At 34.9% G+C, this 23,148-nt stretch overlaps 2 protein-coding genes across 4 annotated transcripts; one reads left to right on the top strand and one right to left on the bottom strand.

Annotated features, from left to right (window-relative positions):
• Nucleotides 1–759: 759 nt before the first annotated feature.
• Nucleotides 760–4,356, top strand: LOC139843322 (uncharacterized). Of its 2 annotated transcripts, none has more exons than XM_071833396.1 (8): nucleotides 760–857; nucleotides 1,289–1,541; nucleotides 1,685–1,832; nucleotides 1,938–2,129; nucleotides 2,228–2,356; nucleotides 2,493–2,662; nucleotides 2,827–2,957; nucleotides 4,024–4,356. In XM_071833396.1, exons 2-8 carry the CDS (start codon nucleotides 1,322–1,324, stop codon nucleotides 4,081–4,083), a joined length of 1,050 nt encoding a protein of 349 aa, XP_071689497.1. In that variant the 5' UTR covers nucleotides 760–857; nucleotides 1,289–1,321; the 3' UTR covers nucleotides 4,084–4,356. The 2 variants fall into 2 exon arrangements, with proteins under 2 accessions (XP_071689497.1, XP_071689498.1); XM_071833397.1 differs by having other exon boundaries at nucleotides 764–857; nucleotides 1,320–1,541.
• A 1,333-nt stretch (nucleotides 4,357–5,689) lies between these two features.
• LOC139843321 (eukaryotic translation initiation factor 2 subunit gamma-like) lies at nucleotides 5,690–8,629 on the bottom strand. Of its 2 annotated transcripts, none has more exons than XM_071833395.1 (9): nucleotides 8,478–8,627; nucleotides 8,217–8,356; nucleotides 8,050–8,111; nucleotides 7,809–7,921; nucleotides 7,619–7,721; nucleotides 7,190–7,417; nucleotides 6,826–7,044; nucleotides 6,342–6,602; nucleotides 5,690–6,235 (listed from the first exon to the last, which is right to left on the bottom strand). In XM_071833395.1, the coding sequence occupies exons 2-9, from the start codon at nucleotides 8,320–8,322 to the stop codon at nucleotides 5,933–5,935; spliced, it is 1,395 nt and encodes a 464-aa protein (XP_071689496.1). In that variant the 5' UTR covers nucleotides 8,323–8,356; nucleotides 8,478–8,627; the 3' UTR covers nucleotides 5,690–5,932. The 2 variants fall into 2 exon arrangements, with proteins under 2 accessions (XP_071689496.1, XP_071689495.1); XM_071833394.1 differs by having other exon boundaries at nucleotides 5,691–6,235; nucleotides 8,217–8,371; nucleotides 8,478–8,629.
• Between the last annotated feature and the right edge of the window lie 14,519 nt (nucleotides 8,630–23,148).

Genomic DNA, 23,148 nt, shown 5'->3' with positions numbered 1-23,148 from the left:
TCACAAAACTAGAAAAAGTAGCCCGCGCGATGCTGCGGGGCCTTTCGGGTTACATATTCGTAGTTAACGTAGCGTTATGAATTTATAGAACTAAAAACGATTTGCTACGGGTGTGTTTGGGTGCACGTGGTTAATACCTAGAGTACCTAATTTCCTATGCGTTTTAAATGCCGCGAAGGTTGCGTAAAAAAGGGAGACGAAACCATCGATATGATGTATATAGCCTGGGTAGTTTGTTATACGTGTACATATATGTATGAAAGGTAGCCCGCAGTATTTAGCGTTTTTTGAAAAGTGTCCATTTCGCGCGTAGTTAGTCCCGTTGGGTTCGCAAGATTATTTCGAGTTGAATGGCGGTCTCGAAAAAATTTAACTCGCGGCGAGCGAGGAGATACGGTCCGTTAACAATTCGGGTGGAGTTTATGTAACTTTTTTAAAATAAAATAATGAGTTTTCGTTTTATACCCCTGAAAAGATGTAAAGGTAAACGTAGTTAAGGGGGTGATTATGTAAATTTGGGCTTTTCCCGACGGCATGTCAGGGTTTTCCCGACGACATGTCGTCTGGGAAACTGTTGTCGTTTTGAAAGCGTATGGGGGCCGAAACGGCCAAATCCCGGGGGAAACTGTTGTCGTTTTGAAAGCGTATGGGGGCGAAAAGACCAAATCCTGGGGGAAACTGTTGTCGTTTTGAAAGCGTATGTGGGCCGAAACTACCAAATCCTAGGTGCCTTTTAGTATGTAGGGGGTAATAACACTAAAAAAAGGTCCGAACAAAATACAGTAAAAACCTTTCAAGAAAATCAAGATTAATCACTTCGCATATTCTTTGATTCAAGGCTAAAATTTCAGTCAGTGGTATCTTTTCTTCCCCTTAATCTCTAATTTGCACATCTGTATTTACACTTGTATTAATCTATTGAAATTGAACTATTGATGTACGGAGTATTTGTTTGTATGCATATATGTATACTGAAATGAAGTAAAATTGTTCATCCAATCAATGTTGTTTAGAAGTATAATTGATGCTGACAGATGTTGACGAATTGAAAATTTTGACCAATTACTGTCCAATTTATTGTATAATAATTTGTAAAATAATAAATAATGCTGTATTTGGTCACTAGTAATCAAAATATAATATTTAGGTCTTTCTTGTTCATTAGTGTTTGACCTATATGCCTGCCCGGATTCAGTTTTATTATTATTATTATTATTACATCATCAGCAGCAGTTGAATTAAGATTTTGTTACTGCTATTTCATTTATGAAGATTTTATGAATTCTAGGGTTTTATCATAATTTGGAGGTGTTTTATAGTGATGAAGAGGGAGAGGAATGGGGGAATTTGGGATTTCGAACACGGAATGACGATTAATGGTGGCGATCAGGGTTTAATTTTGGGATTAGATGGTGGTACAACTTCAACTGTATGTATATGTATGCCTGTATTTTCGTTTGATGATGATTGTGCTCCGCCTGACCCTCCATCGGTGTTAGCTCGAGCTGTTGCTGGTTGTTCGAATCATAACAGTGTTGGAGGTAATAGTTTATGCATCTTCTGTTTACATATTTGAATTCATATTCTGTTATATATGTACATACATAATGTGATCATCTTATATACTAAAAAGGTGACAATCCCTACCCATACTAAGACTATTCAAATAACATGTAATTGACAGAAATTGCTGCAAGGGAAACACTAGAAAACGTTATGGCAGATGCTCTTTTAAAGTGCGGTTCAACTCGATCAGCTGTTCGAGCAGTGTGTTTAGCTGTATCGGGAGTTAACCATCCATCAGACCAGCAAAGGATTTTAAGTTGGCTGAGGTCAGTTGTCTATTTGAATCATGCATTCACTTTTAATTGTTGCTTCTTTTTATCCTTATATCCAAAATTTTATGATAATATTGTTTTTTGTCTTTTCATACTCAGAGAGAGATTCCCGAATGATGTTAAATGTTTAATACACAATGATGCTGTGGCTGCTATGGCTAGTGGAACAATGGGAAAGCTTCATGGGTGTGTTTTAATTGCTGGGACGGGGACTATTGCGTATGGTTATACGGAAGATGGAAGAGAAGCCCGGGCTTCTGGTGCGGGTCCCGTTTTAGGTGATTGGGGAAGGTATAATGTGCAATTTCTTTTTATAGTTAACACCTGTTTGAACAGGATATTTAATTGTAAATGACTGTTTGTTGATTACTTATCTTATGAACATGTAGTGGATATGGTATATCTGCTATGGCATTGACATCAGTTATACGGGCTCATGATGGTCGTGGGCCGCAAACAATGCTTACATCCAAAATCCTGCACGAACTACAACTTTCTTCTCCAGATGAACTAATCGGGTATATGTTTTGTCTTAACTAATGTAGTCGAATTGTGTCTTAAATTGATTTCAAATTAATAAATTTATCTACATTACTCATTAGATCATCTACTTTGAAGTGTTAGTGATGACTGATAAACTTGATTTGATTATAGGTGGACATACGCTGATCCATCGTGGGCCCGAATTGCAGCTTTAGTCCCGGTTGTCGTTTCTTGTGCAGAAGCTGGTGATGAAGTTGCTAATGGCATATTACTTGATGCAGTTCAGGATTTGGCTTCAAGTATCAAGGCTGTTGTTTCCAGACTAGGGTTGTGTGGCGAAGGTGCATGTCAAAACGAAAATTAACAAATAAAATTTACTGTTCTTAATTAGTTTTATGACTCGTCCTTTTTACCGACCTAACTTCAACCTTAAATTGGCTTAGTATGGTATTAGTGTGTATCTTGTTCGTGTGTTGTATTATAAAGATGAGTTATTTACTTGTAGATGGAAAGAAAGCATGCCCTCTTGTAATGGTTGGTGGTGTTCTTGAAGCCAATAAGAAGTGGGATATAGGAAAAGAAGTAATTAGTTGCATTTCTAAGGAGTTCCCAAAAATGGTTCCGATCCGGCCTAAGGTAATATAATGAACTTGGTCAATATTATGATATATATATATATATATATATCTTTTAATACTTCTCCAAGCATCCTCGATTTTAACAATGTATATATACTGTTGTAAAAAACCCGATTAATCCCTGATTCCTCATTTATAAGAATAGACTGATCCGATTTTTAAAAATCCTCTTAATTAATTGGTCAATGTCGTTCAAAGTCACAATTGGTCAACATTTTAAAGTTAATGTTTTTAGACAATAATGTTGAAGTTTATGTTTATGGTTTTCTTTAACATTTACACATAATTTTAATTTAATTTTTTTTATTTAAATGTATAAAAAGTTCAATATGATTAATCCCGAGTTGCCGATTACTCCCTCCAAAATCCCGTTCGAGTACTCCCAGTCCCCGAGTAGCGGGTTTGCAACATTGTGCGTTTCATGTATTGGAAAGAGGACCTAGAGTATGTTCACTCACTATTGGGTCAGGAATGAGGGTTATATTTGTGTCTTTATATACATATTTTGCTTTAAAAATAGTTGACTTTGGATAATAATCTTTTTCATATTAACTGCAAATAAAAATGATTATTTAATGGTAAACTAAATTAAGTTGTATGCTCTTTTGACCTAATTCTAAAAGACTTCTATTTACCGTCTACACTTTTATTTCAGATGACCTTTTTATGCATTTTATCTTATGTTTTTCAGTATTATCAGAATTTTATGAACAGTATTCATCCGAGTGTGTTATTGCACATCTTCCAAAAGTGGAAGCACATTCAAACACTGTTCCAACACCTTTTATTCTAATCTTAATTGGTTATATATATATATATATATATATATATATTTTTTTTTTTTTTTTTTTTTTTTTTTTTTTTTTTTTTGACATAAGATAACCACAATCAAATTGCAAGTCTATTTAACGCCAGGATTCTATATTTTTTGGACTGTGAATATGGAATTGAAATGGTGTTAACTGTGACTAACAAGCATAAACTATATGGGATCCAAATTCATGAACATTCTTATGCATTTTTTTTCCAGAGTATTACGTGTATTCTAACTAGGATTAAACCAGGTTGAGCCTGCAGTTGGAGCAGCTTTGCTTGCATGGAACTTTTTAAAGAAACAATCGTAACGGGAATCATCTGAAGATTCACATTTGCTTAGGCTATAAATAAAGCAAAAAAAGTCTAACCATTGTTTGTGTACAAGTGATTTCAAACTGTATAGTAGTAGCAAAGGAGGACAAAAGAGCACAGAAATTAAACAACATTATTTCTTAATGCTTAGCTGACTGATATGATATATTGATCAACTGTTTATCTTGTGTTTTGTTGTTCAATCTTTTATACATCTTTTTTATAGCAGAATATTCAGTCATAGCTTCTTATATCTTCGAGCGATTAATGGAAATGTCAAGAACTTGTTCTTTTATACCCAGACTAGCATTGAGAGGTTAAACTTTAGTGAACCATTTAGTCATGTACATCTGATTATTTATAAATGTCTTTCTCGTATCTACATGAAGCGGTCATAGTACATGTTGCAAGTGAAAGTGGTCTTCTCTTGTAGCATGAATTCTTTAACATTATAAAGTCATATAGCAAGCAAAATACGATACGATACACTTCTTAGAACTTTGAAGCAATGTATGGATGTAAGTAGTGACAGCTCATCAGCCAAATTGGGGTTCTCAGTGTGGAATAGCGCCACTGGTTGCAACAGATTATGTCTAAGCCTATTTAGTTCATATTTAACATCAACTAGTGGATTCCAGGACAGCATGCGCAATTATACCATGTTGATCACACAAAAGTTGTAGTTTAATGCACCTTTAACTTATTTTTATTTAAAAGGCTTTGTTTCTTCCAGTGTTTTAATTAAAAATATATAAAATTAGTACAACCTAATCTCAATGGGTGATGGTATATACACAACCATTTTTGTTATGTACATTGTACATAACCAATTATGTTTTATAGTATTGTAATGTACAACATTTTAACGCATATTTCATTGTGTACATATAAAAAATGATTGTGTACATATCACTCCCAAATCCCAATAATGAACCAAAAAAGAGAGCTTAATAGATTACAAAAACCTGGTTTATGCTCGTGCTTACAGCAGCTTGGCGACTCCCTACCCCGAGGATTTTGCTAGCATCATGCTTTTCTTTTTATTAAGTTCGGCGAAAAAATAATAAAATAAAAACGGATCCGAAAATCAACAATCAACAAGTAAAATACTGATACAACTAGAAACTATCTTAGTCACCAAACACACTAAACAGTTGAACAAACAAAGAATACATAAACACAGCCATAACTACCAATAGGGTGGACAAAGATTAACAAGATTTTGGTAGCATCTTGATTTTTTTTTTGAGGGCGAAAAAAACGAATACTCATATGGAAACGATGTCATTTTTCAAAGGAGCCCTCAACAAAGAATACAAATGGACTAGGAGAAAACGGGAAAACTCGCACCTAAAAAGCAACCAACTAAACAAAAAAAAAACTATCTATAAGCGAATCTCCCTAACATCCCGAAAAAATTTAAAAAACAAATTAACCAAACAAAAACCAGATAATAGACAAAAGGAGCGAAACCAACCGAAGAAATGGTAGCATCTTGATGCATTGTTATCTTGTACTGGCTTTTAAAACTTGTATTTGCTAAAGAGAACCGTATTTCTCTATGTTTATCAAACAGAGGGCAAAGGGATAACAAAAGTGACTTCATATGATAAAAAGGACTACTACAATCTCATAATAGCGATACAACGAACACGAGCGAAAAAGAAGAAAAAAACAAAGGAGAAATGCACATGTCTTATCCTTTCTTCAAACACCATCATCCAAAAGTTGTGCTCAAAACAAGTTAAAATAGTGTAAAATCACACTACTACAAAAGCTAGAACAGAGAATAAGAATTAAATATAGTAAAACTTCAGAAGGCAAAACTGGAATTCAAATTGTTGCTTAAATTGGACAAGGTGGGATATCAAGTGTCACACCTGCCTGAATCTGTCCCCAACCAATCAACCGCCAATGCTTCTCAACTCTCCTGCTCAACGCAATCTTCTCCCCTTTGCTCGTACACACGGGTGATGTCAGCTGCAGTTTTGCCAAATCATTCTTAACTGCCAGCACACGGGCCCCAGTAGACATTGATCCAATGTTAAGCATCAAAATCTCAGCCTTAGTTAACTTCGACACCTTCCCTTGCCGTTCCGTTCCTTTGGTCTTCACACCTAGCAGCCGACGCAAAAGAAAGAAGTTCACCTGTGCAAAATACATAATTAGTAAATTTGAAGTTAGAAGTGTCATAATGGGCGGGTTTTTTGGGTTGGGTAAGAATTTCAGGTTTAAGCAGCTCAAAACTGATCACCTCTAGCTCAACATAAACATCAGGAAGAGACCCAACTTCTCCAAGAACCTGGCCCACCAGCCGATCAGCACGGGTCAACATAGGGTCCATTGTGGTTCCCACTCCGATAAGACCTCCAGGTACAGCAAACTGAAGTTCGTTTTGCTCGGCGTATAGTGAGACGATCCTCGAGTAAATTGGAGTGCACTTGATGTTGCCACTCTCATCTTTCACAACTATACCCGGACGGACCTCGATATGCTGATTAACCTTCAACACACCCTGTATAAAAATAAATATGTTATCATGAAAAAAATATAAGGAACTTGATATTATATTAATAAAACATAAAAGCTATGGATAATACAACAATAACTATGTGAGACTTCAACCTGTAATCTATGTATGGACGATACTTACATGAAATAAACAACACTAAGATAAAGACACTTAAAAAAAATAATAATAATAATAATAAAAAAAAAAAAAAAAAATGAAAACAAACCTTGAGGATACTTCCACCAGCAACACCGCCTTTTATCTCGTCAACTTCAGATCCAGGTTTATTAACATCAAACGAACGAATTACAATCATATTCGGGGGAGAAACGAAATTCCTCTCTGGAATTGGAATCCGCTTTATTATGTACTCACAAACCACGTCAATATTATACTTGAGTTGAGCGGATACTGGGATGACAGGTGCACCGTCTGCAACGGTCCCCTGATATAATGAACAATTAAACATTAGTAAAAACAGAAAAATAATATCACATAAACCAATTGACCAATCCATAAGTAGATGGCTCATAATGACCAATTATTATTCACAATAGTAATCAAAAGGGAACATGGGTAAGAAAAATAACCTGGATGAATTTCTGAATGGCCTCATGTTGATTAATAGCTACATTCTCCTGAATAAGATCGACCTTATTTTGAAGAATTATAATGTGATTGAGGCGCATGATTTCAACAGCAGCCAAATGCTCAGATGTTTGAGGTTGGGGACAACTTTCATTTGCAGCTATAAGAAGTAACGCCCCATCCATGATTGCAGCTCCATTAAGCATAGTAGCCATCAGAATATCGTGACCCTATAATAATAACATAAATTTAACTTTTAACTATCAATTGAAAGGAGGGGATGAAATATTAAAGCTCATCATGCTTTACATATCAGATAATAAAACAGTATCTTAGAATTCATTGTTTGAATAAAAGCCACATTGAGACAAGTATCTTAAAATTCATTCTTAGCATTCAAGAATCAGTTTCAAAGCCTGTTGAATACTTACCGGGCAGTCAACAAACGACACATGCCTCATTAATGTCATCTTGCTGTTTTCAAATCCAGGCACTTCACATTGTGGGTTATCCTCTTTACCACTTCCATAGGCCCTACAACATTAAGATACTTCTTTAATAGCATGTAAGGTAAAAAGAAAATGCCAGGGAACAAATATATTGCTCAACTTTTAGTCATACCTGTAACACATAGGTCTAGGACACTTTTCATCTTCACATTTGTATATCTTTGCGTTAGCATAACCAAGCTTGATAGTAATGTTACGCTCCAACTCATTCTTGAAACGAACAGTCTGTATATGAATAATGACCAGGTTATATAAGGTTCTTTGATAAAGGTACTAATTTTTCCTTGCTACAACTAGTGGTATCATAATGTTATAAATTTCAACAAAAAGCAAACAGAAAACAAGAAATTTACCTGCACACCAGATATAGCCTTAACCACAGTTGACTTTCCATGAGCCACATGGCCAATGGTGCCTGTTTTGTAACCAAAACACACCAACAAATCACACCAATTTACCAAAATTAATCACAATTAGCGCATCAAAACAAACAAATACTCAAATAATTCACCAAAATTACCAATATTAATTGTAGCCTGGCGTGATATAACCTCCGGCGAAAGCGGATGCAGCGTCGTTACATCCAACTTACTCAAATCCTGCTCCATTAAACCTTTTCTTGCCATATTTCACTTTCCGATATCAGAAACCCTAAAAAGCCTACAAACAAATCACCTGCATCAAATCAAATCAACAAACCTAAAAACCCGGAAAATGCAATTAAGGATGAAATTTGAAGAATCTAGAATCTGCCAATTGGAGAATGAAGAAGGACAGTAACCTTTATCGCAGAGAAACTGATAAATTGATTAGACGAGTATCGAGATTGTGCGATCGATTGGTAACTGGTTTGTGGTGGCTAGGGTTTCATTCAGGGTTCGGTTCTAATTCTATCTTTTGTGGAGTGAAGTGGCACAGTAGTAATTTTGATTGACGGAACACATGACCATATGGTGACTTGGTTGCCAAGGTTATGGGCGGGCCGGTTGTGTCGGGTTCAATTAATGGGTCGAATTTAAACTAGTAAACTTCGATACAAGCCTACAAAGTTTTTTTAGTGTGTTTGGTTTGTGTTTGAAACATGAAAACATGATTATTTGACATGTTCTTAAATTATAAATAATTACGGAGTAATTATTAATTACTTAAGTAGTTTTCTATTTGTAGCCCTAAGACCACTCCCTACGACTCATTACCCGTAACTAACCATAGGCACGAGCTAGTTATCCGCGTTAGTTACCCACACTCACCATCAATTTAACGGAAGTGTTTAGATTAGTTATAGGAATTATGGGTTCCAGTGGCTTTTTATTGTTGGACTTGATGCTTTATTGCGTGTACGTTGTATATTAAGAGGAGTAATGTTTTAGCCATGATATGGATTGTTTAGTTATGAGATAGTTATAGGATATTGGTGTTGATGTTGGAATAAGATCTGATGAGTCAAAATGTTTTGCAGGAAGTTAGAGTCTGGAAGTTAGAGTCTGGAGATGCAAGTTGCAGAATCTGTTTGTGTGAACGGTTTAATTACTTGGTAAAGAAGCTATGGGAATTCTGGAGATCTGGATAAATATTTAGAAGATCACGTTTTGATTTGATATTATCTCTAGAAGATAAACACTGATTTGTTTAGAATATTAATAAGTTTTAGTTTATCTTTTCCTATCTTTTAGTCAAGTAGTTTTGGAAACCAAATCTTGGAGATTTGGTTTAACCTTGTATAAATAGGGGTACGATGTTCATTGTATTTTGTATCTCTGAAGCACGATTACTTTGTCTTTCATATTATATATCATTCGTGTTCTCTCAATTTTGTTCATATAATTTGTATCTATTGTTTATTGAGAGTTTAGTGTTCATAATCAAGTTATTGTGAACTAATAACTGGTATCAGAGCGGGTTTGGTGTAAATCCAATTCGGTAATCTTAAAACGATCCATATATTGTTCAAAGATGTCCTCCAGTACCATCCCAACTCCAGTTATGGCTGGTAAAGGAGTGCCAATTTTCGATGGCACAGACTTTGCAACCTGGAAACTAAAAGTTCTATGGTTTCTTGGTTCGATTCATGAAGATGCTGAACAAGTCCTTACAGTAGGACCTATTATACCTGGTACAATGGTTGAAGCTGTTCCTGCTACAAGTACTGCTTCTGCTCAACCTGCTTATCTTCGTGAAAAACCAAGAGATAAGTGGACAGAAGCAGAAGCCATAAAGTTCAAGCTTGATAGCAAGATAAGAAGTATTATAGGTAATGGTGTTACTGTTCCAATTCTCAGGAAGATCAGTCATGCTAAAACTGCAAAAGCTATGTGGGATCTCTTGCTTAATGACTATGAAGGTGTCACAGTTGTTAAGACTCAGAAGAAAAAGAATCTGATAAGGTGTTATGAAAATTTTGCTGCTCAGCCTAAAGAATCATTGAGTGATCTTCATTCAAGATTCCAGGTTCTGATTAATGATCTTGAAAGTGTTGGTGTAGAGAAAACACAACAAGTGTTGTGTCAAAAGTTCATTGAACTGTTACCTTCAAACTTTGAATCTGTGATTACATCAATGGTAATCAGTGAAAAGATAGACACTTATGAACTAAGTGAGTTGTTTGGCATATTGTCAAACTTTGAAGAATCACAGTTGAAGAACAAGATCAATGCTAAGAGAGTTGTTAAAGATCCAGAAGCTGCATTGATAGCTACTACTAAGAAGAACAAGCAATTGTTCTCTAGTTACTCTAGTAGGGTTGATTCTGAATGTGATGAGACCTCTGATGATAGTGATTCTGATGTAGATGAGGAGATTCAGGATCTGGAAAGTCAAGTGGCTCTTTTGACTCAAAGGATTGAACAGAAGAAGTTTGGTTTTAAGAAGGGTAAAGGCAAGAGTTCTTTTGATCCAAAGAAAGCTAAATGTTTCAAGTGTGGCAAGGTAGGTCATATAGCTGCTGATTGCTGGTCCAAGAGTGAAGGAGGTTCAAGTTTCAACAAACCTGTTGACAAAGCAAGAAAGTATAAACTCAAGTACAAGAAGATGAAAGGTGAAGCAGAAAAGTTGAAGAATAAAGAACAGGAGAAAGCATTGTACACAGAAGCATGGGAAGATGAAGATTCATCATCTGATGATGAAGAGGATAAGTGTCTGATGGCTATAATTGAAAAGGATAGTGAGTCTAGCAAGTTTGAGGAAGATTTGAAAGCTATTGAGAAGATGGATAAAGACTCTACTTGTAACAAAGGTTCTGCCTATAAGGTACAAAACTTTGTAAACTATCTTAATAATGAAAAAGTGAGAATGTTTCAGTATTTGTTGCTTGATTTCAATTGGTGCTTAGAAGATAGTGACAGGTTAAGAACACAGATCATTGAGCTTAAGAACACCATCAAAGATAAAGATGCTGAAATTAAAGTATTAAAAGAATGTGAGGTAGAACTTGACACATACAAAATGGCATATTCAGAAGAAACTAAACGGTTAAATACTGAATTAGGAAGATCAATTAAAAAGGCAAACCATTATGAAAATATTTGCAAATCTTGGTGTGTTTCTTCCAAAAAGAATTCTGATGCTATTGCTAAGCAAGTACCAAATGATGTCAAAGCTATACTTGGTGAAAACTACACATTAGATAATAATGTGGAAGTTGATCCTATTATATTTAAGCCTGACATTTTACCAAATACTTTTATAAAATTTGATGGTGAGAGAAAAATTTTAACTAATGCTTTTGTAAGATCAACTGAGTTTGTAAAATCATTAGAACCTGTTAAACCTTCAGAGACTATAATTTTAGACTGTAGAAATCCATCAGAGTCTGAACTATTGAAACCTTCAGACTCTAACAGTTTAGTCTCTAAAAGTAAAAGTGTATGTTCTGACCTAGAATCTGACACCCAAGAATCAAGTAGCATAAGTGATACTGAATCATCTTCTGATAGTGTCACTTGTCCAGATCCTAAATGGTCAACTAAAAGAAAGTCAAAGTCAAAACAGGCTAAGACTATTAAAAAACTGAAAAGGAGAATTTCAAAGCTTAGTGAAAGATTAAAGGGTCAAGAAAAATTCTCAAAATCATCTTGTTTTCCTGAAAATTTCAAAAAGGTATGGAAACCTAAAGTTTGTGAAAATAAAGGTGTTTTGAAAACAGTGATGGATAAGTTGATCTGGATTGGTAACAAAGCTTTTGTATGGAGAGTTAAATACACTCCATCTGAACCCACTGCAAAGTGGGTTCCCCCTAAGATTTAATCATTTTTCTTTTGCTTGTGTCTTGTGTAGCAGGGTAATAAGTGGTATTTAGACAGTGGTTGCTCAAGACACATGACTGGATGCAAAGAGCATCTTGTAGGGTTTGTAGAAGAAAAGGGTCCTTCTGTGAGATATGGTGATAATTCTGTTGCAAAAACTATTGGTTATGGTACTGTTATTGCCGGAAGTGTGTCATTCAAGAAAGTTGCTTTAGTTGAAGGGTTAAAACATAATCTGCTAAGTGTGAGTCAAATTGCTGATGAAGATTGTGAGATCAGAATAAGAAAGAAAGCTGGAATTATTTATGATCCTAAAGGAAGACCAACTCTTGTTGCCTGGAGATTTCAAAATGTGTATATGCTGGATTTGGATTCTGTTGATTCTGAAATTGAAACATGCTTGTATTCTCAGTCTGTTCCAGAACTTAATTGGCTTTGGCATAAAAGGCTATCTCATCTGAATTTTAAAAATATTAATGAGCTTTCCAAAAAGAAGCTTGTTAGAGGTTTGCCTCAGCAACCTTTCAAGAAAGATAAACCTTGTTCTGCTTGCATTATGGGTAAACAAACCAAAACAAAGTTTCCCTCAAAATCCCTAGCTACTATTAGTGATCCACTTCATATGCTTCATATGGATCTTTTTGGTCCAATGAACACTAGTAGTCTAGGTGGGAAAAGATACACTTTGGTTGTTGTTGATGAGTATTCAAGGTTTACCTGGGTTATCTTTTTAGCTGCAAAGAGTGATGCTCCTGAAGAAATCATTAATTTAATCAAGAAAGAGCAGGTTCAAAAAGGTGTTCTTGTTAAACAATTGAGAAGTGACCATGGCACTGAGTTCAAGAATGTTACTTTAATTGAATTTTGTGAAGAATCTGGAATTGGTCAAAATTTCTCAGCTGTTAGAACTCCACAACAGAATGGAGTTGCTGAGAGAAGAAATAGAACACTTATTGAGGCAGCCAGAACCATGTTATGTCAATCAAATGTTGCACTCAGATTCTGGGCAGAAGCTGTCAATACAGCTTGTTATACTCAAAACAGGTCATTAATTGTGAAGAGACATGGCAAAACTCCCTATGAATTGTATCATAAAAAGGTGCCTACTATTCATTACTTTCATGTATTTGGATGTAAGTGCTATATTTTGAATCAAAGGGATCAGCTTGAAAAGATGAGGCCAAAATCTGATGAAGGTGTGTTTATTGGTTATTCTTCTGTGTCTAAAGCATATAGAGTGTATAATAAGAGGAGGATGAAGATTGAAGAATCCATTAATGTTTCCTTTGATGAAAGTCCCATTGAAATGGATCAATCCTCTAGTTCTGAGCATTCTGCACTTGGTGAATTGTCAAATTTAATTTCTGGTAACAATACTCAGACTCTAGATTCAGAGTCTGAGACAGATGAATTTAATTTGTCTGGACTGAAACATTCTGCAGATAATGCTCTCACTGAAGAAGTTCAACAAGAAGATGAGCCAATTGTTATTCATGAAGATGATCAACCTTCCAATACTACTGTGAATCCTGTTGTTCCTATTAGAAAATCTTCTAGAAATATTGTTATTCCAAAGCATCTTGAAGATTATGTTGTAGATCCTACTGGTTTACCTAAAACTGGTTCTTCATCTCAGACACCTGTGTCTGATTTTGCAATTGCTAATTATTGTTTCTTCTCAAATTTTCTTTCACTCATTGAACCCAAAGAAGTAGATGAAGCATTGTCAGATAATGATTGGGTTGAAGCTATGACTGAAGAATTGACAGAGTTTGAAAGAAATGATGTGTGGGAATTGGTTCCAAAACCTGAAGGTAAAACTGCAATTGGCACTAAGTGGGTTTATAGAAACAAGGTTGATAAAGATGGTATTGTGGTTAGAAACAAAGCAAGGTTGGTGGCTCAAGGGTATAGACAAGAAGAAGGTATAGATTATGATGAGACATTTGCTCCTGTTGCTAGAATTGAAGCAATCAGATTGTTTCTAGCTTATGCCTCAGATAAAGACTTTGTGGTGTTTCAAATGGATGTGAAGAGTGCTTTTCTGAATGGTATTTTGCAAGAAGAGGTGTATGTGAAACAACCTCCTGGTTTCAAAAATAAGAAGTTTCCAAAGCATGTTTACAGGTTGAAGAAAGCTTTGTATGGTCTGAAACAAGCTCCCAGAGCCTGGTATGATACTCTGTCAACATTTCTTCTAGAAAAGAAATTTTCTAGAGGAGCTATTGACAAGACTCTATTCATCAAAAAGGAGAAAGGTGATGTGTTACTGGTTCAAATTTATGTTGATGACATTATTTTTGGGTCTACTAATCCAACTTTGAGAAAATGGTTTTCAGATATAATGTCAAAAGAATATAGGATGAGTAATTTGTGTACTCTAAACTATTTTCTTGGGCTTCAAATTAAGCAAAGTCAAGAGGGTATTTTTATTAACCAAAGTAATTATGTTTCTGATATGCTTACTAAGTTTGGTTTTAAAAATTGTTCCACTTTAAGAACCCCAATGAGTATTTCTGAAAAGCTTGATAAAGATGAATCTGGAAAACCAACTTGTCAATCAACCTATAGAGGTATGATTGGATCTTTGTTATACTTAACTGCTAGTAGACCTGATATAATGTTTGCTACATGTATGTGTGCACGTTATCAGTCAGATCCTAAAGAGTCTCATTATAAGGCTGTGAAAAGAATTTTTAGGTACCTGAAAGGTACTCCTAACCTGGGTCTTTGGTATGCTAAAGACTCAGGGTTTGATCTAATTGGTTATACAGATGCAGACGATGCAGGTTGTAAGTTAGACAGAAAAAGCACATCTGGTGGTTGTCAATTGTTAGGTGGCAAATTGGTGAGCTGGTCAAGTAAAAAGCAGAATTCAGTTGCTACTTCAACAGCAGAAGCTGAATATGTAGCTGCAGGGAGTTGTTGTGCTCAATTGCTTTGGATGCAACATCAGTTATTGGATTTTGGATTATCATTAACCAAAACTCCAATCATGTGTGATAATGAAAGTGCTATTGCTATTACTGAAAATCCAGTGTTTCATTCCAGGACCAAGCACATAGAGATCAGACATCATTTTATAAGAGATTGTGTTGAGAAAGGCAAAGTGGTGTTAAAACATATTGGCACAAAAGATCAATTGGCAGATATTTTCACTAAAGCACTTCCTGAAGAAAGGCATTTTTATCTTCTTGGACAACTTGGAATGTTAAATCCATCAGCTGAAATGTTGTCCAGTAATGATATTTCTTGAGTCTGAATTATTTTCTTAGAGTCTGGGTGACGTAATATTGTTCAGAGTCTGGGAAAGTTTACTCAAGTGTATTTTTGTGTATAAATTTGTTTCCTTCTTTCGTCAAATAAAGTTTTTTTTTTTAATTTCGTTTTTAGGCTAATTTTTTTTTTTATTTTATTTAATTCTATTTCCTAAAATAAAAGGGTCAAATTTGGTATTAATAAAGGGAGTTAATGGTAATTTTTTTTAAAAAAATTTTTGTCAGGTGTATTAATTTGATAATGATTGTGTCAATCTTTTTGATAACTTTCTGTTATGATGCATTGGGTCAATCTTGGCCGTGCAGACCAACCTGCAGATTCTGAGCAATCAGAGTCAAAGTTGTTACCCAAGAATTGAATTGTACAAATTGCCATTCTCGAGTATCTTTTCCGCCCTACACCGACACCGGGTTTAGTTGGCTCGGTAATTTTACTCGACGTGTGGTTGTTTCGAAACAGGGAACAACTTTGAATACACAAGCTTGTAACCCGCGGATGAACCGCACACTAGAGCCTTATTGGGGCTAAAACCAATAACGAGAGCCTTTTTGGTATCATTGGAATTAACGGTATACTCCATCCCATGATGTTACACAAACAGAGCAGGCAGAAGGGATGGATGAGGAAATCCCACTCAATTCAAACCCACCTTCTCCCACTGCTCAAGAACAAAATTCTTCATTAAACAACCTTGTGAGCTCACCAACTCATATTGAGAATATTCACATGTCTGAAAACCTAGTTGTTTCAGCACCCATAGATGCACATCAAACATCTATTAGGCAAGGTGCTGCAAGTGCAACTTCATCACCTCTGCTAGAGGTTGGTGAGGGGAGTACTTTAACCCAGCCTAAACCATCTAGGATAGTGAGCTTGGATAACCTCATTACAGTTACTGAATTAACCCCCTCAGATAACTTAAATCAAGTCCCAATCCTGGACTTATCAAACCAAACTCAAGACCAATCTATGGCTAAACCTACCTCAGACATCAGTCTGCCACTCCACTCTCCAAATGTCCAATCCTTACACATTCTTGCACAGGCTGCCAATGCTTCATTCAGATCACAGGATGAAGTACAAGTCTCAATAACTTCTTTGTCCAAGGATCACTCTACTTCACAACAGGTAAGTGTTGAGGACATACAACCTTTATTAATCCCAACTGGTTCTACATTGCAGGCTGAGGCACCAGTCACAGAGGTTGGCTTTTCTCAAGCTTTGACTTCTATGGCTCAGGAGTTTGATGACAAGCTTCAGGGTGTGCAGTCACAAATTAATAAACTTCATTCTAACTTTAATAATAATTTGGTTTCAAATAATGAGGTGTTGGAGGTTAGGAGGTTGGTTGGGATTGTACAGGGTTCTGGTGATATTGCAGGTTTTGGTGATCGATTGAGCAGTTTGGAGGCTAAGATGCAGGGTGTTGAAGAAATTAAAGAGTGTTTTGCTGGTTTTGCCTCAGATATCAAGTCTATTAAGGATGATCAAGCTGAAATTTGGAGATTCTTATCTGCTCTCTATCAAGATGATGTCAAAAAGGGGGAGAAACGAAAGAGGTTAGCTGCAGGTGGTGATGGTGAGTCTTCCAAAAGGGCTCATATTGAGGGGGAGTTACAGGTTGAGGGGGAGAATAATGATAATGAAAGAACTGAAACTGAAGCTGAGGTTATTGAAACTGAAGTTGGTGATCAAGGAGATGATGGTGATCAAGCAGTTTCTCAAGAAAATGTTGAAAATGTTCAAGTTGTGGTTGCAAATGTAAGTCAAATGGGTACAGGTGATGGTGTTGACACAGGTGAGGATGTACAAATGAATGTTGAAGAGGGTGGTGCTAGTGTTGATCAATCTGGTGTTCAAACCGATGTTGGTGAAAGTGGTACTCAAATCATAGTTGGTGGTCAAGAAAGTGTTCTTGATATTGCTGCTGCTCAAGAGAGGCTGAGGTCTTTGATGAATAAAAGGTTTAGGTTTAAAAGGTATGAAGGAGATGTTGTCAGTGTTGAGATTGTGAAGATTGAAACTGAGGTGAATTTGTTATTAACCATGACCCATTTGTCTGATAGAAGAATAAAGGTGAAAGTGAGTCATATTTTAAGACTTGGTTTTTGTGAATGGAGAGGGTTGGCTATTTGTATTCAAAGATGTGAGGGAGATAAGGAAATTGTTGATGAAGTGTTTAAGAAAGTTTGTAATTTAGTTCATCTTGTGTTTGAAGAAGGTTTTATTAGCTCGAAGGACTATGAAGTTTTCTGTAGTATGTTCAATTTGGAGATGAAAGAGAGAAGATTTAGAGGACATGTTGGTAGATACTCTGTTACAGAACATTTGCAGTTCATTGATGAATGTTATGTTGAATATCTAGATGCTCTGATGATTAAAACGACTAGAAACCAAAGGATGCTGATTAGAGTAGAGCAGTTTGAAGGTGCTGACATTAACTTGTTGCTTGGACTGTTAACTAGGTGTACGAATGAACAGAATCATCCTTTTCGGGTTAAATTGTTGAAACATTTGGAAGGTAAGTTGTTTATGTTGAAGAGCATTAAGTCAATGAAGAGCAAATGTAGGTTGATCGAAAAAGAGCTTGCAAAACTGAAGATGTAGAAAGGGTAGTTTTTGACATCATCAGATAGGGGGAGATTGTTGGAATAAGATCTGATGAGTCAAAATGTTTTGCAGGAAGTTAGAGTCTGGAAGTTAGAGTCTGGAGATGCAAGTTGCAGAATCTGTTTGTGTGAACGGTTTAATTACTTGGTAAAGAAGCTATGGGAATTCTGGAGATCTGGATAAATATTTAGAAGATCACGTTTTGATTTGATATTATCTCTAGAAGATAAACACTGATTTGTTTAGAATATTAATAAGTTTTAGTTTATCTTTTCCTATCTTTTAGTCAAGTAGTTTTGGAAACCAAATCTTGGAGATTTGGTTTAACCTTGTATAAATAGGGGTACGATGTTCATTGTATTTTGTATCTCTGAAGCACGATTACTTTGTCTTTCATATTATATATCATTCGTGTTCTCTCAATTTTGTTCATATAATTTGTATCTATTGTTTATTGAGAGTTTAGTGTTCATAATCAAGTTATTGTGAACTAATAGTTGATGTGGCGCTGATGTAGAAGGTTAAGAAGGTGAATAGTTTAGTTACGATAGGGAGTGGTCTAAGAGCTATCTTTAAGGATTAACTTAGGCTAAATATAATAGTACATTGGAGAAGTTATTTACAAGAGGTGGGTGGTTATTATAAAGGTACAAGCAATGTATGCATGTCTAAATTTGTTAAGGATTTAATAGTATTTGACAAGTTGAATTATACAATAAATTAATTACGATTTGAACAACCAAACATGAAAATGAAAACTCAGATTTTCTAAATAACTTTTCAAGTTTTTAAATACGGATATAAGTTAAGTTAAAAATTTATTTTTTTTATAATTTTAAGACCATTCTCAAAATAACATCATTCCGTCATATCAGCATTTTTCCTTCATTTACTTTCAGGACATGAACACTATCATTAGTAACATACTTTCTCACGAAGACATGGCCCCACCAAATTAAATTAAATAAACTAGTTTACTAGTGTTAAAACTATGAGTACAAATAAATATAGCTTATATAAATAAAATGAGGGAGGCTCGTTCTACACTATGCTATGTAAAAAAAAAAAAAAAGTGAGGGTGAAGCATGAGGGAGGCTTGAGGGTGAAGCTGAGAATATGGCAGTGGCATTGACGCCCTCGAGGGCATGCCTTAGGGTGGGATGAAAGAAGGCCCGATTAGAGTGCTCTAATGAATTCAAGATCTTATAAGCTCAGTTGTGTCAAAAACACCATGGAACATAAATAAAGAGAAATAATTGAAAAGATGAGTATAGAAAAACTTAAACGAATTTTGTTAAAGTTTTATGGTTATCATTATACTTTATATCATTATAAATAGTTGGCAACAATATATCATGCTTATTAAGGCGGTCTTTAAGAGTTCTGGTATCTATCATCTTTCAATTTTATATGCCTCGATGATGTTTTAAAGGAGTTATATAGTCTTCTGGCACGTTTTTTGAGGTGGTGCATTGTATTAGGCGTTCGCATGGGTGAATTGGCCTCAAGTCCTTCCTCCTTTTAAGAAATGAGGTTTAAAGGACAAGAACTTAAAAGTTCAAAAGTGGATATGGCATTCAATTTTTTTTATCCTCGAGCTTTATGGTGTCAGGTTATAGACTATATACATGAGCACGACACGGGATTTCATTGTTTAGGTTATTTAAACAGTAATTTATCATCGCAAATTTAGGTGTCATGACATTTATTACACTATATGAGCATTATTCCTTTAAATATGATTTGTAAGAAGATTAAGAATGGTACACAACTCGATTTTCAAAGGGTGTTTGGGTAGGTGATTCTTCCATATTATGCAGTTTTAATCGCCTTTTTCATCTTGAGATGGACAAAGGCGGTCTTGTTTCATATAGATTTGCGGATGGTCATTCTGGCTTGGAGTTTGAGCCGCTAGAACATTGGGACAAGAAATTATTTAAATATGGTCAGCTTATGCAACCTACTTTCAAGCACATCCTTATCAGATCACAATGATTCATGGGTTTGGGCCAATCCCAACAATGGTTTATTTACTGTTAGTGTCGCTAGATTGATCATTAATAGCAGCTTGTTACCTTCGGTTTTTTCTTCGACAAAGTGGTCAAATGTAATCCTCGTAAGGTTATTATTTTTTTGGGTGTGTTGGCTTTGACATGTTACCTTCTAGGCTTAATCTTTCTTGACGTGGTTTGTATTATTGTATATAGATTCCATTATGTGCCCATATTGCAATCATTGTGTGGAATCCAATGAACACATTAATTTTCGTGTGATACGACTTCCTAAATTTGTCGTCGTTTTTACATTTGTACGGACATCAATTTTACTATACTCTATTGGTCTCACCGTCTTGCTTGGCTTCTTGACTGGAATGCATCTCGTGTCCAGGAAGACTCGTTGCTTGTCATTTTTACAATTACTGCTTGGATGATTAGGAAGCTTCAAAATAATATTATTTCAAGTTCTTCTCCTATGAAAAAGGACACTGGTTTTGACTATATAAATAATAGTTCATTTTTTATGGTCTACATATAGAATCAAAGTTAATTGCTCTTGGAACTCTTCGCTAATTAAGTCATTGTAATTATTTTTGTTGCGCCTCTTCTAGCTGCACACTAGAGAGTGGGTCTCAAATATAATTCATTCTTTAACGAAAATTCAGTACTTTTTTGACTCTTTTCCTTACCACCCAAAATATACTATTATACTAATATAGTAAGTATACTATTTGTAAGATCTGAACCTCAAATATCTTGTGAGACTTCTAAAGATAACAAAAATAGTAAATTCAATTATTTTTTAAACAACTAATTACTTCTATTAAATCCTCTAGCAAGCTACTAGAGGAAAACAAACAACACAAATTACAATGGTAAAGGAGTCAAATATTCCATGATAAATTAAATCTACCTCTATTATTCAACCAAGAAAAAGAAGTAAAACAAAGATAATCGAATAAAGCTCATATTTTGATTTGTGAATCACCAAAGATAACTCCATTATGATGACTCCAAATCAACCACAAGCAAGTTGCAACTGTACAATAGAGCCTGTTCTTGATCCTATTTGAAATATTCTAATCTTCGAAGCAAAGTATAAAGTTGGACCAATTTTAAAATGAAGGCATACCAGTTTGAGTCCAAAATCTTAATTTGCCCCATAAATTCGAAGCAATATGGCATGAGAGCATTAAAATGGTCTATTGATTCCACTTCAAAAGGTCAACATAGACATTGAATCTCCATTATTTCAAGACCATGTTTTAAAAGATTTAAATGAGTTGGGAGACGATTTAAAGCCAATCTCCGCATGAAAATGATAACCTTTAATGAAAGAAGTTTATTCCACTTCGCTGAAGGATGAATTAAAGGGAAACTTCGATTATCCATATGGAGTTTAGTCACGCTTACCAAGTATGAATCCATATCAGTAGATGCCCATCGATATGAGTCCCGATTTTGAGAAGTTGTAATGCCATTTAGATTGCGCCAATGTTAGTTCTATTCCAACTCCATAACCACTCTACATTAATGTGTTACGATCCACATTAGTTAAGGTTTGGGATCCCACATCGATGGGTGAACAAACTTAATTAGTGGTTATAAACTTGGGTGTTCCCTCCTCTTTCAAGCTAGCTTTTGGGAGTGAGTTCTACATTTGAGTTTGTTGGTTGAATGTTGGTTAATGAACTAAACGACAAAGTTAAGTATGATGATTAACCAAAGAATATGTTTTGATGATGACACATGTATATGCATAAGTGATGACCGACATCTTAACATAAAACACGCAAGGTCGCCACCACGGTCGACCGCAGTTTTCTCTGTCACCATTTTTGACCAAATTTAGTTTGACTAGTTCCCGACATCTATAATTCATGAAACCTTGTTCAACACGTTTAGAATAGATGTCCTTTCCGTACTCAATTGAGTCTTGGTCATAAAAACACTAATCTTAGTTAATTACGCTTAATTACATCTTAATGACAATTAACCATGATTAGGCACAACACATAAGTGTTAATCAATAACTTGTGATCTTAAAACTTATCTAGATATCTTTAGTATGATCATCAAGTACCAACACGCTTAAGCTAATGTCACTAGGATATTAATTTCAATTAAATATGACTTAGTGATTTATTAAGGCTAAATGGGGAATAATGCTTTCAAGTGTAACTAGCAAAGACTTGTAATCCTAAAATACACTTAGATACATTTATGATAGTCACCAAGTCCCAACTAGAGATTGCTCTTACCTTGTGCATGTGTTGGACATTAATGTGTGCTTACACATTAATCATGCAATATGTTATATTGCAAGTAAGCTTGCCAAAAGCTTAGATTATAATGTTGTGCAAATATCTATATGATTAATTTTAGAATAACTATCTCTTGCTATATGTGAGTATTACTTGCTACTTGTTAATATGTTTAATACTCATCAATTTTCCAACTTGATTAATATGCTTGCTATGAGCTCACTAGTTAGAATACTAGAATTCAATTAACTAGCCTACTCCAATAAATTAAGTGTAAAATGGTTCACAAAGAAACAATGGTCAATTGTCTATTTGGTCTTGTCTAAGTAACAAGTTGTGATTACTTATTCATGTATGACTTGACATTGATGTCTTTACACACTTAGTGATTACCTTAGAAAGACATCATTCAATTATATACCTATACCTAAAAGGCAAAGTGAAATAAATAGTACTATTCCTTTTTTCACTTTTCGCAGACTAAACCCCCTAACTTTTATTAAAATACAAATCGACCCCCACTTTATACTCTTCTTAAAATACAAATCTAAAATCTAAAAGGCAAAATGAAATGATTAGTACTATTCCTTTTTTCACTTTCCGCAGACTTAACCCCCCAACTTTTATTAAAATATAAATCGACCCTCACTTTATACTCTTCTTAAAATACAAATCTAAAAGGCAAAGTGAAACGAATAGTACTATTCTTTTTTTCACTTTTCGCAGACTTAATCCCCCAACTTTTATTAAAATACGAATCGACCCCCACTTTATACTGTTCTTAAAATACAAATCGCACCCCCACTTTATATGTATACTTTTTCCCAAATTTCACAAACTTAGCCCCCTAACTTTTATTAAAATACAAATCGAACCCCCACTTTACTAACTTTTTTTTTACTAATATTCAATTTGCACAAACTTAACCCCCTAACTTTTATTAAAATACAAATCAAACTCCCACTTTATACGTATATTTTTTTCAAATTTCACAAACTTAACCCCCTAAATTTTATTAAAATACAAATCGAACCCCCACTTTACTAACTTTTTTTTAAATA

This window comes from Rutidosis leptorrhynchoides, chromosome 4 (genome assembly GCF_046630445.1).
Source record: "Rutidosis leptorrhynchoides isolate AG116_Rl617_1_P2 chromosome 4, CSIRO_AGI_Rlap_v1, whole genome shotgun sequence".
NCBI classification, from domain to species: Eukaryota; Viridiplantae; Streptophyta; class Magnoliopsida; order Asterales; family Asteraceae; genus Rutidosis; species Rutidosis leptorrhynchoides.
This window is presented reverse-complemented; position numbering and strand designations above follow the sequence as displayed.

What these genes read in the sequence shown, in the direction of transcription:
- LOC139843322 (XM_071833396.1), top strand. Translation starts at nt 1,322, where the DNA reads ATGAAGAGGGAGAGGAATGGGGGAATTTGGGATTTCGAACACGGAATG. An exon ending in ACTAGGGTTGTGTGGCGAAG is followed by an intron (nt 2,663 to 2,826) that starts GTGCATGTCAAA and finishes ATTTACTTGTAG; the next exon opens with ATGGAAAGAAAGCATGCCCT. An exon ending in TGGTTCCGATCCGGCCTAAG is followed by an intron (nt 2,958 to 4,023) that starts GTAATATAATGA and finishes GGATTAAACCAG; the next exon opens with GTTGAGCCTGCAGTTGGAGC.
- LOC139843321 (XM_071833394.1), bottom strand. Translation starts at nt 8,322, where the DNA reads ATGGCAAGAAAAGGTTTAATGGAGCAGGATTTGAGTAAGTTGGATGTA. An exon ending in CCATTCAGAAATTCATCCAG is followed by an intron (nt 7,045 to 7,189) that starts GTTATTTTTCTT and finishes TCATTATATCAG; the next exon opens with GGGACCGTTGCAGACGGTGC. An exon ending in ATGTTTATGTTGAGCTAGAG is followed by an intron (nt 6,236 to 6,341) that starts GTGATCAGTTTT and finishes TATTTTGCACAG; the next exon opens with GTGAACTTCTTTCTTTTGCG.